Source organism: Cnephaeus nilssonii (genome assembly GCF_951640355.1).
Source record: "Cnephaeus nilssonii genome assembly, chromosome: 3".
NCBI lineage: Eukaryota > Metazoa > Chordata > Mammalia > Chiroptera > Vespertilionidae > Cnephaeus > Cnephaeus nilssonii.
In genome coordinates, this window is record NC_137074.1 from 104652148 (window position 1) to 104666234 (window position 14087).

General features: G+C 43.6%; 1 protein-coding gene across 1 annotated transcript in view; it reads left to right on the forward strand.

The window, feature by feature from the left end:
- The window catches only part of LOC307094913 (ceruloplasmin-like), a gene marked incomplete at both ends in the record, with an annotated part of 68348 nt that extends 58905 nt beyond the window's left edge, over window positions 1–9443 (forward strand). Inside the window, 2 exons of the mRNA XM_079764088.1 lie at window positions 4062–4201; window positions 9285–9443. Coding sequence (XP_079620214.1) covers window positions 4062–4201; window positions 9285–9443 — 299 coding nt within the window. The remainder of the gene's footprint in view (window positions 1–4061; window positions 4202–9284) is intronic.
- Between the last annotated feature and the right edge of the window lie 4644 nt (window positions 9444–14087).

Genomic DNA, 14087 nt, shown 5'->3' on the forward strand with positions numbered 1-14087 from the left:
GCTACCCCAGCTTTATTTGTTTGTTTGTTTGTTTCCATTTGCATGAATTTTTTTTCTATCCCTGCACTTTCATACTGTGTGTATCTTTTGTTCTGAGGTGGGTCTCTTGTACACAGCATATATATGGGTTATTGTTTTTTTATCCATTCAGCTACCATAGGTCTTTTGGTTGAAGCATTAATCCATTCACATTTTAAATTATTATTGACTAGTGACCCAACGCATGAAATCGCGTGGCCCTGCCCACCCATGCATGCCCCACCCACCTGACCCCTGCCCCACCTTGACAACCTAACCTCTCCACCCAGAACTCAAGCATGCCTAGCCCTGCCCCCAACCCCTCCAGCCTTTTCTGGCCACTTCAAGCCCCAGCCTTGGTCCTACAAGTCGCCTCAGGCTGGTCCTGCCTCCTCTGGGAGCCTCCCTGCTTCTGCCCCATCTCCAGAGCAATGTGGAAGCTCAGCCTTCCCCTGGCAGGTGGGAAGTGGGGTGCTCTGAGTGTGAGTGGTGGGTGGCAAAGGACTGGTGAGGGGAGGTGCTACGGGCTCTCACCACCATCCTCCCCTCCAAGGGATGGTCCCACCTCCTCTGGGCACCTCCCCATTTCCACCCCATCTCTGGAGATGTGCGGCGGCTCCGCCCTGCCACGCATGCACACGCAGTCTCCTGCTGATCAGTCATTATGGCATGAGGGTGTCATGACCATTAGCATATTAGCTCTCTATTAATAGGATAGGTACTTATTTATTGCTCTTTAATCTTTATTCCTACATTCCTTTCTACATATATTTATTTTCTTCTTTCTTATTTTTAAAAAAGGCCTTTTAAAAATATATTTTTTTATTGATTTCAGAGAGGAAGGGAGAGGGAGAGAGAGATAGAAACATTAATGATGAGAGAAAATCATTGATTGGCTGCCTCCTGCATGCCCCACACTGGGATGAGCCCACAACCCAGGCATGTGCCCTTGTCCAGAATAAAACCCGGGACCCTTCAGTCCGCAGGCCAATGCTCTATCCACTGAGCCAAGGCAGCTAGGTCTAAAGAAGGCCTTTTAACATTTTTTGCAATACTTATTTGTTGGTAATGAACCCCTTTAGCTTTCTTTTTGTCTGAGAAGCTCTTTATTTCACCTTCAATTTTAAATGATAGCTTTTCTGGATGGAATAGTGATATTTGTAGGTCCTTGCTTTTCATCACTTTGAATACTTTATGCCAATCCCTTCTGGCCTGAAGCATTCTGTTATGAAATCAGCTGACAGCCTTATGGGAGCTCCCTTCTAGGTAACTCTTTTTCTTGCCGCCTTTAAGATTCTCTCTTTGTCTTTAACCTTTGCTATTATAATTATGATGTGTTTTGGTGTGAGCTTCTTTGGGTTCATCTTGATTGGGACTCTGTGCTTCCTAAGCTGTGACTTTTTCCTTCATCAGATTAGGGAAATTTTCAGTCATTATTCTTTGAAGCAGGTTCTCGATCGCTTGCTTACTCTCTTCTCCTTTTGGTGTCCCCATGATGCAGATATTGTCATGCTTGATGTTGTCCCAGAGGTCCCTTCAACTTTCCTCATTTTTTAAAATTCATTTTTCTTTTCATTGATATGCTTGGGTCCTTACTGTTATCTTGTCCTCTAAATCCCTGATTTGATCCTATACTTCAGCTAACCTGCTGTTGATTCCTTCAAATATATTCTTCATTTCTGGCTGATTCTTTTTTTATGTGTTTTTAAATACTCACTATCACTTTCTTTAAGCTCTCACTGAGATCATCCATTCTTTCCCTGAGTCTTTGAGCATCCTTATAATTACTCTTTTATAGTCTGCATCTGTTATCTCGGTAGTTTCCATTTCACTTAATTCTTTTTCTGGGGATTTCTCTTGTTCTTTAATATTTCTTTGTCTTCCCATTTTGTCTGCTTTTTTTGTGTTTTACTCTGTGTATTAAGTAGATCTACTATGACTCCCAATCTTGTTTTCAAGGCTTTCTGATGTAGGTGCTTTCTTGGCTTTGATGGCACGGTCTTCTAGGTCACCTGATCTAGATGTTCCAGAAATGTTTCTTGTATGGGTTTTATGCCCTTTCTTAATGTAGTTGAGTTTTCAATGCTATTGGTCCATTCATGGGTGGAGTTAACTCTCAGGCTGGCTGATTATAAGTATAGACCTTGTTCACTGTGTATAAGTCTGCCTCCCAAGATGGAGTTGTTCCCAGCAGGTTCTGGTGCCTGCTGGAGTTCCCTTTGGCTGTGCCATTTGTGTGGCTAGTTGGGTCAGTTTTGGGTGATGTTTGAAGCCCACCAGCGGTTGTGTTGATTCTGGGGCACTTGGGTGGGGTTCTGGGACAGGTTCATGTCCGATGTATGTAACTGACCTTGGGCTACCACACTAGTCACTGATTGTGGCTCTGTCTACTGGGCTTGCGTGTGCATGGGAGGGTTCAAGCTGTGTATAAGAGTCAGCTTCCTAGAGCTCTGAGCTGGGGGCAGATCAGTAAAAGGTCCAAGGTTTTCTGAGGTTGGCACCCAACTGTTGGCTACTCCACCACCCCTGAGGTTTCCTGGACTTCCTCTAGAGCCTTTTGAAGAAAGACTGTAAAGTGGGCCCAAAGTTGCCATATCCCATAGCCCCTTTCAAGCTCATTAGGGTGGGGAATTGGATAGGGAGGAGAGGGCTAGTGAGTCTTCTACTTGGGGGCAGTGTGTTCAGGCACATAATGGGGAAAATGTGGTCCCCTACTCCAGAGCCATATCACTCAGTCTCTGCTAGAGTTTCCAATTCTAGCTCCCCCAGGAGAAGTATACCAACAGTTCAGATTGGATGTAGCCAGCTCCCCTCACTGCAGGAGCAAGCTCAGCAGGGCAGAGCCACTGGGACTTTGAAAAATAGATCAAGAGAGTCCTTTGTTGAGGGTGACACCAGCAGAGCCTGTGGGAAGGGAGTGAGCTTTATGCTTCCCCTTGGCTGCGTAGCCATACCCACTCAAGCTGGACCAGAGTATCTGAGGGAAATGTAATTCAAAGGTCCCAGCTCTGAGTGGTGTTCTCTGCCCCACTCCAACCCTCCCTTGGATATCAACTCAATGTCTGGGGCCACCAGAACTTGGGAATATATAACAAAACAGTTTCCCTTTTGGAGTGATGCTGGCCAAGCCTGCAGGTGAAAGGAAAGACTGGCCCCATTCCAAAGCCTCACAGCTCAATGTCTGTCTGAGTGTCTGCCAGTAGTTTCTCCAAAGAAAGAACGCGCAAAGGCCCCTGTTGAGTTCAGCCAACATTCCTTTCTGCCAGACTCAAGCTTGACAGGGTGGTGTCATCAGTATTTGAGGACCAAGTTAGTGGACTCCCCAGGCTTGTGCTGTAAAAATAGGAATTACCAACCCTGGCAAGACGATGCCTTAGGGTGATGTGGGATATTGACTCAGGACTGGGACCTCAGTAGCTGACTCTCAGAATTCTCTTCAAGGCCATGCCACCCAGGTCTTTTCTTTATGATTTCCATATGCCTTGAGTTGCCTTTCCTCTACCAGAGCCTGGGTGAGTGTCCTGGAGCAAGCTCCTGTGTATTGTTCCTTTAGGAGAGCACCTGGGATTCTAGTAGACTCCCTCCTCTTCCCTGCAGACAGAGTCCCTCCAGATGCTATGCAGGCTCTACCTCCCAGCACTGGTGCTCTGCGTTGGGGGTTCTGGCATGAGACTGAGACCCCATGTTCCTCAGAGATGTCTTTTGTAACCCAGATATCCCTTCAGCTTTTCAGCTGCCAGACATGGGTGCAGGAGCCAGCTCTTTTCACATCTCCACCATTCTTACCAATCTCTATATAGCTTCTTCTATAAATCCTTGGAGATAACACTCCAGTACAGCTGTCCTTCAGTTGGTCATTCAGGTTGATTGCGCTATAATTTAGCTGTAAATCTGGTTTGGCACTCAGAAGAGGTGAATGTAGTTCCACTTACTCATAGCCATATTGAAACTCCCCATGACATTTTCTATAAGATGTTGTTGTTGTTTTTAAATACATTATTTCAAATCCTTGTATAACATAATAAAACTTTGTCTACCTACAGCAATTAATGGAAGACTGTATGGAAATAACCAGGGTCTCACATTTCATGTTGGGGATGAAGTGAATTTTTATCTGATTGGCATGGGGAGTGAATTTGACCTGCACACAGTTCACTTTCACGGCCACAGCTTTGAATACACGGTAAGAACCTTGGGAAGCTCCATTTAATTCCATGGCAAGGTCACAGGGCTGGAAAGGAAATGACCAAACCATGTTCAACACATATAATCTATACTATATTAGATGCAAGTAAATAATTATGCATTTAGTTTTTTATAACTCATGGACATTTGATAAATGCTTGTGAATATGTGAAGTGCATTTCTTACTCTAATATGAATTTACTCAATAAGTAAATAGGACATTGATAATCATCTTTAGTTGTACCATTTTGTGTGTGTGTGTGTGTGTGTGTGTGTGTGTGTGTGTGTGTGTGAATCCTCACCTAAGGACATTTTTGCATTGACTTTTAGAGAGAGTGGAAGGGAGAGACAGAGAGAGAAACATCGATGTGAGAGAGACACATTGATTGGTTGCTTCCCTCATATGCCCAACCAGGGCTGAGGATCAAGCCTGCAACCAAGGTACATGCCCTTGACCGAAATCAAACCTGGGACCCTTCAGTCCACAGGCAGACACTCTATCCACTGAGCCAAACCAACTAGGGCAGTTTTACCCTTTCTATTCCATCTATTTTTTTAAACTCTCAAACATAAAACATGAAAGAAAAATATCTTGAGTAGTCATATACATTTTGCCACATTTACTTTATCCCTATATTTTTTTTCTGAACCTAATTGAAAGAAAAATTACAAACATCATGACTCTTCACCCCTAAATACTAAAATATGTGCATCTTAAGAATAAGGACAATCTCTGCCCCAACAACAATAACATTATCACACCCCAAAGTTAACATTAATTCAATAATATAGTCTAGCATGCAATCCATTAAAATATACTCAGGTGTCCCCAAAATGCTCTTTATAATTGTTTTTTTTAACCTAAGATCTAAAAATCATTTATATATACCATTTGGTTGCTGTTGTCATATCTTTCCTAAAAATCAAAATAAGCCTTCTGCCTTTTTTGTCTTGATTTTTCATGAAATTTCATTTTTGAAGGGTCCAGGCCAGTTGTTATGTAGAATGTTTCATATTCTGTATTGATCTGATAGTTTCCTCATGGTAGAATCCATGTTTAACATAATTGGCAAGAACACTCCATAGGTGATATTATGTACTTCTCATACATCATATCAAAAGGCTCTGCTGTCAATAGGTTCTAATATCGGTGAAGCTAAGTTTGATAACTTTATTAAGATAATGTGTACTATTCTCTTTATTTTAAAAGTATCATCTTCCTATTGTAATTAATAAATATTTTTTCCTTTATTGCTTAAGGTATTACATATGTGTCCTTATCCCTCCATTGCATGAAGAGATTTTTTAAATGTATTTTATTCTTCTACTAGAGGCCCAGTGCATAAAATTCATGCACTCAGTGGGAGGGTCCCTCAGCCTGGCCTGCACCCTCTCGCAGTCTGGGAGCCCTCGGGGGATGTCCGACTGACGGCTTAGGTGGGAGAGGGCCTAAGCTGTCAGTCGGACATCCTTAACACTGCCGCGGAGGCAGGAGAGTCTCCCACCACCACCACTGCGCTTGCCAGCCATGAGCCTGGCTTCTGGCTGAGTGGCACTCCTCCTGCATTGAGCGAGATCGGGCTGAAACTGGCTCTCCAAAATCCCCCGAGGGGTCCTGGATTGTGAGAGGGTGCAGGCTAGGCCAAGGGACCCCACTGGTGCATGAACAGGGCCAGGGAGGGTTGTGGGAGGTTGTCCAGCCGGGGAGAAACCGCAGGAGGGCTCCAGGGCATGTCCGGCCTGTCCCACTCAGTCCTGATAGGCTGCACCCCAGGAGCAAGCTAACCTACTGGTCAGAGTGTCTGCCTCCTGGTGGTCAGTGAATGTCATAGCGAGCAGTTGAGTGGCCTTAGCATATCATTAGCATATTACACTTTGATTGGTTGAATGGACAACTGGACACCAGACACTTAACATATTTGGCTTTTATTATATAGGATAATTTTTCACCTTGTACTTTTTTAAAAGTTCCATAGATGATCCTTGCCCAAGTCAAATTTTATAGTTGGGGTTACAAATAGTGGCTTTCTACTTCTGTCATTCCTTCAACATTTTTTATAAAACAAAAATGTGGTACTAGGTATCAACTGGCTTTATTATACCTTTTCATATGATTTTTACCATCTGTTTCTATTTTATGTTTTCTTAATCTCTTTATATCTCCTGTATGAATTGCTTTCTTTCACCCCATATGTTATACTTCTCCTTAATTTTTTTTTTTACTGAACACTTTTGACTGGCCATTTCTCTCATTTATAATAAGTATTTTCAATTTTATCCTTCCCTTTTTCCATTCCCAATTTTGGATTGTTTATTTACTTAAGAAGCATTTTCTTTATTTCCCATCCTAATCCCTTATATAAACATCATTGTAAAATTAAGGACCAATTATATTTTATGCATTTGACACCTCCAACATTTAATTTAACCATTTGGCATAATGCACTCCATCTTTTCCACACTGATAGAAGTTCCACATAAAGCTTTCTGAATTCTAGATGTACTATGCTCATAGCTTCTTTAATGCTCAGAGCCTATCATAGAAATCAATTAAATGAGTACATGACTTAATTTACACAAAGTTTTACTGGTGTGTTGCTTTCTTTCCTATCCTTTAGTAAACACATTTATTCCTGTTAAACTATTTGGGGACTTAAAAACATTTTTATTGTAGGGAATTTTTAAAAATATATTTTATTGATTTTAGAGAGGAAAGGAGAGGGAGAGAGAGATAGAAACATCAATGATGAGAGAGAATTATTGATTGGCTGCCTCCTGCATGCCCCCACTGGGGACCATGCCTGCAACCCAGGCATGTACCCTTGGCCGGAATCGAACCTGGGACCCTTCAGTCCGCAGGCCGACACTCTATCCATTGAGCCAAACCAGCTAGGGCTGTAGGGAATTTTATATAATAAAGTAGATAGAATAATATAATACAATCCTCTACCCATTACCCAGGTCCAACAATCATGACCTTTCTATACTTGCACCTATGCTCCCCATATATTTTAAGGAAAAGCCTAGATATTAAAGTTGTTATTAATTTCATAATTGTTTGTGTTGGACTTTAAAAATTAGATCAAAAAAGCTATTAAAATTTGGCTAAGTTCTCTACAGTATATTTGATGTTCAGTTCAGATCAGCTTAATTCAGCAAATGCCTCTGAAGTTTTTAGAGCTATGCCAAGTGTTGTGTGGAGATGAAAGGAAATCCAAGAGTTACACTTCAGGGTCCACATCTATATAAGTGATTATATTAACAGAGGTCAGATTAAGTGGAATTTATAATAACATTTCTATAATGATAATTATAGCTAATCTTTATTTAGTACTGCCTATGTGCCAGATGCCATGTTTAATATTTTGCATAGATTTCTTATTAAACCCCTAACAACTTCCTTATAAGATAGGGGAATAAAATAAAGGTTTAACAAGATAAATAACTTTCCTACAAACAGGAAGTGGTAGAAGTAGGATTTGAACTCCTGGATCTCATGCCAGAACCCCTCACTCTTAACCGCTTCACAAAACTGCCTTCCTTAAGAATGATCCTATTTATACCACAGAGCCTAGTCCACCACCTCTCCACTCTAGCCACTTGAACTGAATTCCTCACAGATGATCACAAGATGATCCAGGGAAGGAATTTAATTAGTCCAGCATTAATACAGCAGCTGGGCTTTACTCCCTGGAACTCCTCAGGCGGCACAGAGCAGCCCTCCAGGGTTACTAACCTGGTCTTGGCACAAGCCAGCTAGTCGTCTCCTGTTTCCTAAGGCTACAGTTGCTCTTGGTGCCAGGGCTCCAGGTACATATTGCCTTGGACAATTGTCAATTCTTAGTTAAAATTATTTCCCATTGTGCTCTACATCTTAAAATGTATCTTGTTATCAATATGACTGTAACCTTAGCAAAACTGATCTTCCTCAATAGCAGTGACTCAAGCTTGCACTTTGCATCCAATGGGAAATGGCTCCACCTTCCTCCTCTGTACCTTCCAATGTCTCCACGAGTCTTGAGAGCCTACATTTCTTCTAGTTGCCTCCAGCTCTCATTTTCTGCTTCTGTTCATCTCCCTTACCTCTCACCTCCTGTGGCTGCTATTTTCTCATCTCTCCTTGATTCTGATTCTCCTAAGTAACCACAAAATCAAGGCCATTGTGGGTCACAAACTTTTAGTGAAAATTTGAGGATAAATAAAGGCTTTATTTTTTTTTTCAATACTGCACAGTAATGGCAAGCATTTATTTGATATTAGACAACCCATATCTTCAATTACCCCTTCACCATGCATCACTGAGAGCTTCTGCCTCTCCTGCTTGTCACTCTCCTTCTCATGACTTCTTTCCTGCATTCTTCCCCTCCAGACTCTCTTGACATCTCTTATCTCTCCAAATTATTCTGGACCCTATCTTGGGCTACTCTCTCCAATACATCCCTCATCTTCCAAATGCCTGCTATTCTATTATGGAGAACAACTCATCTCCCTCTTGAATCCTCTTTCTAATCCATATGGGCCAGCACCTTGAGCTTCACCTTTCAAAATCAAAGTAGCCTACCTAGGAAGTAGTCTCTTAAATATCAAATTCTCTATTGGGAAGAGAAATTCACCATGCAGGCCCTCAGCCCTCGGCCCCAATCCCTGGAAGGCAGATGGAGCTGCAGGAGCCAGGTGAGTTCCTTTCTGTCCCATAACCATGAATTTTTCTGATTACATCCCTAGTAGGAACATTTCAGTTAAAACCTTTGGGATTTGTGAAACCAGATGTTTTCTGAAATCTAGAGCATTCTTCTGTAGGAGATGCTGACAAGACAGCTAACACCGACACCGACACAGAACCCCTTTTAGAGTGAGGTGTTTTCCCTGTGGCCTGTCTATCACGGAAATGTCCTGGGACTTGCTCCCCCTCCAAACCCTCAGCTGTACTCAGAGGAGACGTGCGGCAGCACCTAGCGCGTCCCAACTGTCCTTTAACAAAGTCCGTCAGAAGTGGGGAGTCGGAGAAAACGGTAAAATGTGTAAATGGCTGACTGATACCTTTTATAAGATATTTAATGATGTTTTGTCTCCTTGTTGAGGATTCTGGACTGTATCGCTCTGACGTTTATGACCTTCCTCCTGGGGTCTATAAAACTGTAAAAATGTACATAAGAGATGCTGGGATCTGGTTATTTCATTGCCATGTTAGTAGTCACCTTGATGCTGGAATGGAAAGCACTTACACTGTAATGAAGTAAAAAGGTAAGCTAAATTAACTGGAAGTGATCATATTTAGATAAACTTAATGTTTACATAAGGATATCTAATCCATTGACTATGTGATGTGACACACCACACTTCCATTCAAAGGTTAGTGTTTTGAGATGACCAAGAAACTCTGGTTTTATTTTTATGTAACTATTCCTGATCTAATAAAAGACACTCTGGTAAATGTAATTTCCAGATTCACATAATAAATGATAAGGACAATTCGTAGAACAGGAAATACAAATGGCAATTGAACCTATAAAAATGTTTAACCTTCCTAATAATCAAATTATTTAAAAATCAGATTTAAACAACAATAAGATACCTTTTTGAATGAGAAAGCTGTCAATTTGGCAAAGATTTGATTTTTTAATTTTCCAATCAATAACTGTACATATTACATATAGTTTTGGGAAAGTATACAATGTTTCCACAGCTCTCAAGAAATATAAAATAATGATTCCATTTTTTTCACATTCAAGCAACATTTTATTTCCTCTCATTCATATCTTTTTCTACATTTTATTAACAACATCAGTGTGAAAATAGTATCTTCGTTACTGTGATTTTCGTCAGTTTCTCAGTTACTTAGGCTCTCCATGAAAGTCATTATCGTTTGGTCTTTTGATACAACAATTCTAATATTTGGACACACTAATTCTAATAATTTGACCAGGCAATTGATCTCAGAAAATTATCAACAATGCTAAAAAACATTTATTGCTATGTTATTTCATGCTAATGGAAAACTGAAAACAAGCAAATCATTTACACTAAGTTTTGCTACACTTATTATCTAAAGTGCTATCTAACATAAAAAATCATGCCTTAAAATTTTAATGGAAAAATGCTTACAATATAATATTGAGTGATAAAAAGTCTACAAAATAGTATTTGAAATATTCAAATTCTCTATATATTACATGTATATTATATGTCATAATATAAGACTGAACAGAAATTACTGAAATATTAATGGTGACTCCCTCTAAGTGGTAAAATTATGAGTGAGGTTTATTTTCTTATTGTACTTTTCCATTCCTTTCAAGGTTACCTTAATGTTTAAATTACTTTCAAAATCAGGAAAACTAATAAATACTAGAGGCCTGGTGCACAAAATTTGTGCACTGTGGGGGGTTTCCCTCAGGCCAGCCTGCTCCCTCTCACAGTCTGGGAGCCCCACAATGGATCTCCCCTGCAGAGAGAGGCCCTGCCCACCTGCCGCAGCCTGCTGGTCAGTGGCCTAGGCCTCCCTCTGAGGGGCGATCATGAAGCTATGGTGGGCCCCCCGACCAATCACATCGCACCCGCCTTGGCTGGCCTCACGCCAGTGGGTGTCATAGCATGGTCATCTGGATAGTCATTCTGCTGTTCAGCCATTCAGTCAATTCGCATTTCTTATTATAGATATACCCTGAGTGGCCAGATTATTATGATCTCTGAATGCATAATAATCTGGCCACTCAATATATATATGTAACTAGAGGCCCGATGCATGAATTTGTACATGGGTGAGAGATCATAATAATCTGTCCACTCAATGTATATTATATACTATTTTAAGTATGTTGTGCAGCTCTGGAGTTCTGTGGATGTTTTCCCTGTGGGTGCCTTGCAGGACTGAAGGCACAGAGCAGCTGAAGTGGGAAGGAGGTGCAGGTGGACAGTGCCTCAAAAATCTTCTCTGAATATAAGGACCACATTTCTCACAAAACCACAAACTTACTAGCCTAAAATATAATTTTACCTATAGCATTATATTAACACCATTAATGATATATTGCTATATATATATATCTTATCTAATAAAAGAGTAATATGCAAATTAATTATCACTCCGCTACACTTACAAGCCACGCCCACCAACATGCCCACCAGCCAATCAGGAGCGTGTATGCAAATAAACCCAACCAAGATAGCTACGGCCACAGAGAACTGGAGGGAGGCTTGAGTTTCCCCAACAATGGAGGAAGCCAAGCTTTCCACCTGCCCTTGCCAGCCTAGGCCTCCACTCCAGGCTACAAAGTTTCAATGATAGAAGATACATAAATCAAAACAGAAATGGTGGCAGCCATGGACTGGAAAGAGCAGGAAGCTAGGGTTGCCCCCAGCAATGGAGGAAGCCAAGCTTTCCGTGCACCCTGCCCGGCCCAGGTCTACGCTTAAGGCTACAAAGTTTCAATTATAGAAGATACATAAGTCCCAACAGAAATGGCTGCCGCCACGGAGCAAGCAGAAGGCTTGGCTCCGCTCCAGGCTACAAAGTTTCAACTGTAGAAGATAAATAAACCCCAGATACCAGGGCCTCCGCTTGGGTTGCCAGGGGGCATGGCTGGCCTGCAAACCACCACAGGCCCCTCGCCCAGGCCACCTCACGCCCCAAGGGAACCCCCACCCTGATCTGGGACATCCTCCAGGACAAACCAGCTGGCCCCCACCCCTGTACCAGGCCTCTATCCTATCTAATAAAAGAGTAATATGCAGATTGACCATCACTCTGACACACAAGATGGCTGCCCCCATGTGATCAAAGATCCTGCCCCCATGTGGACACAAGATGGCCACCACAAGATGGCCTGCAGGGGAGGGCAGTTGGGAGGGACCAGGCCTGCAAGGGAGGGCAGTTAGGGGTGACCAGGCCTGCAGGGGAGGGCAGCTAGGGGGCAAACAGGCTGGCAGGGGAGTGGTTAGGGGGTGATCAGGCTGGCAGGCAGAAGTGGTTAGGGGCAATCAGGAAGGCAGGCAGGCGAGCAGTTGGGAGCCAGCAGTCCTGGATTGTGAGAGGGATGTCCGACTGTCCGTTTAGACTCGATCCCACCGGATCTAGTGTGTGTGTGTGTGTGTGTGTGTGTGTGTGTGTGTGTGTATATATATATATATATATATATATATATATATATATATATATATATATATATATATACTAGAGACCCGGTGCACAAAATTCGTGCACGGGGGGTGGTGTCCCTCAGCCCAGGCTGTACCCTCTCCAATCTGGGACCCCTCAAGGGATGTCGGACATCCCTCTCACAATCCAGGACTGCTGACTCCCAACTGCTCACCTGCCTGCCTGCCTCATTGCCCCTAACCACTTCTGCCTGCCAGCCTGATCACCCCCTACCCACTCCCCTGCCAGCCTGATTGATGCCTAACTGCTCCCCTGCCAGCCTGTTTGCCCCCAACTTCCCTCCCCTGCCAGCCTGTTTGCCCCTAACTGTCCTCCCCTGCAGGCCTGGTCCCCCCCAACTGCTCTCCCCTTCAGGCCTGGGTCCCTCCCACCAGCCCTTCCCTGCAGGCCTGGTCGCCCCCAACTTCCCTCCTCTGCTGGCTTGGTCATCCCTAACTGCCCTCCCCTACAGGCTTGATCACCCCTACTGCCCTCCCTTGCAGGCCTGGTCCTGCCCAACTACCCTCCCCTGCTGGCCATCTTGTGGTGGCCATCTTGTGTCCACATGGGGTCTGGATCTTTGACCACATGGGGGCAGCCATCTTGTGTGTTGGAGTGATGGTCAATCTGCATATTACTCTTTTATTAGATAGGATAGAGGCCTGGTGCATGGGTGGGGGCCAGCTGGTTTGCCCTGAAAGGCATCCCGGATCAGGGTGGGGGTTCCCTTGGGGCGTGGGGCGCCCTGGGTGAGGGGCCTGTGGTGGTTTGCAGGTCGGCCACGCCCCCTGGCGACCCAAGCAGAGGCCTGGTATCTGGGGTTTATTTATCTTCTACAATTGAAACTTTGTAGCCTGGAGTGGAGCCAAGCCTTCTGCTTGCTCCGTGGCAGCAGCCATTTCTGTTGGGACTTATGTATCTTCTATAATTGAAACTTTGTAGCCTTAAGCATAGGCCTGTGTTAGGGCCGGGCAGGGTGCACGGAAAGCTTGGCTTCCTCCATTGCCGGGGGCAACCCTAGCCTCCTACTCTTTCCAGTCCATGGCTGCCACCATTTCTGTTTTGATTTATTTATCTTCTATCATTGAAACTTTGTAGCCTGGAGTGGAGGCCTAGGCTGGCAAGGGCAGGCTGAAAGCTTGGCTTCCTCCATTGCTGGTCAAACCCAAACCTCCCTCCTGCTCTCTGTGGCCGTAACCATCTTGGTTGGGTTTATTTGCATATTTGCTCCTGAGTGGTTGGTGGGAGTGGCTTGTGGGCATGGTTTGTGGGTGTATCAGAGTGATGGTTAATTTGCATATTACTCTTTTATTAGATAGGATATATATAAAAGCAGTGACCGGGATGACCAAAACAACAAATCCATCAGATGCTCAACCCAGGAGCTGCCCCGTGGTGGTCAGTGCGCAGCCCTCCCACAGTGGTAGCAGCTGCTCAGAGGGCAGGTCCACAGCCGCTGGGCTGACCAGGATGAGCAGCACTCCCACAACAGGCTGATCCCGCAGGCTACCACCCACCAGTGCACAAATTACAGCACTAAAAGCTGGCGGTTACTAAGCACCGTCCTTATGGCGGATGCAGGCCGCATACTCTCCACGGAATCTCATAATCCCAGAACCTGCCTCACAGGGTTGATCTAAGGGTTTCTATTCATAGCTTTAAGAATGGAATGAGATCATCAGCTTTAAGTAGTTGAGGGAAAACACACACTGCTCCTTTTTCATTCTCTTCCTCCCGCCTTCTTGTG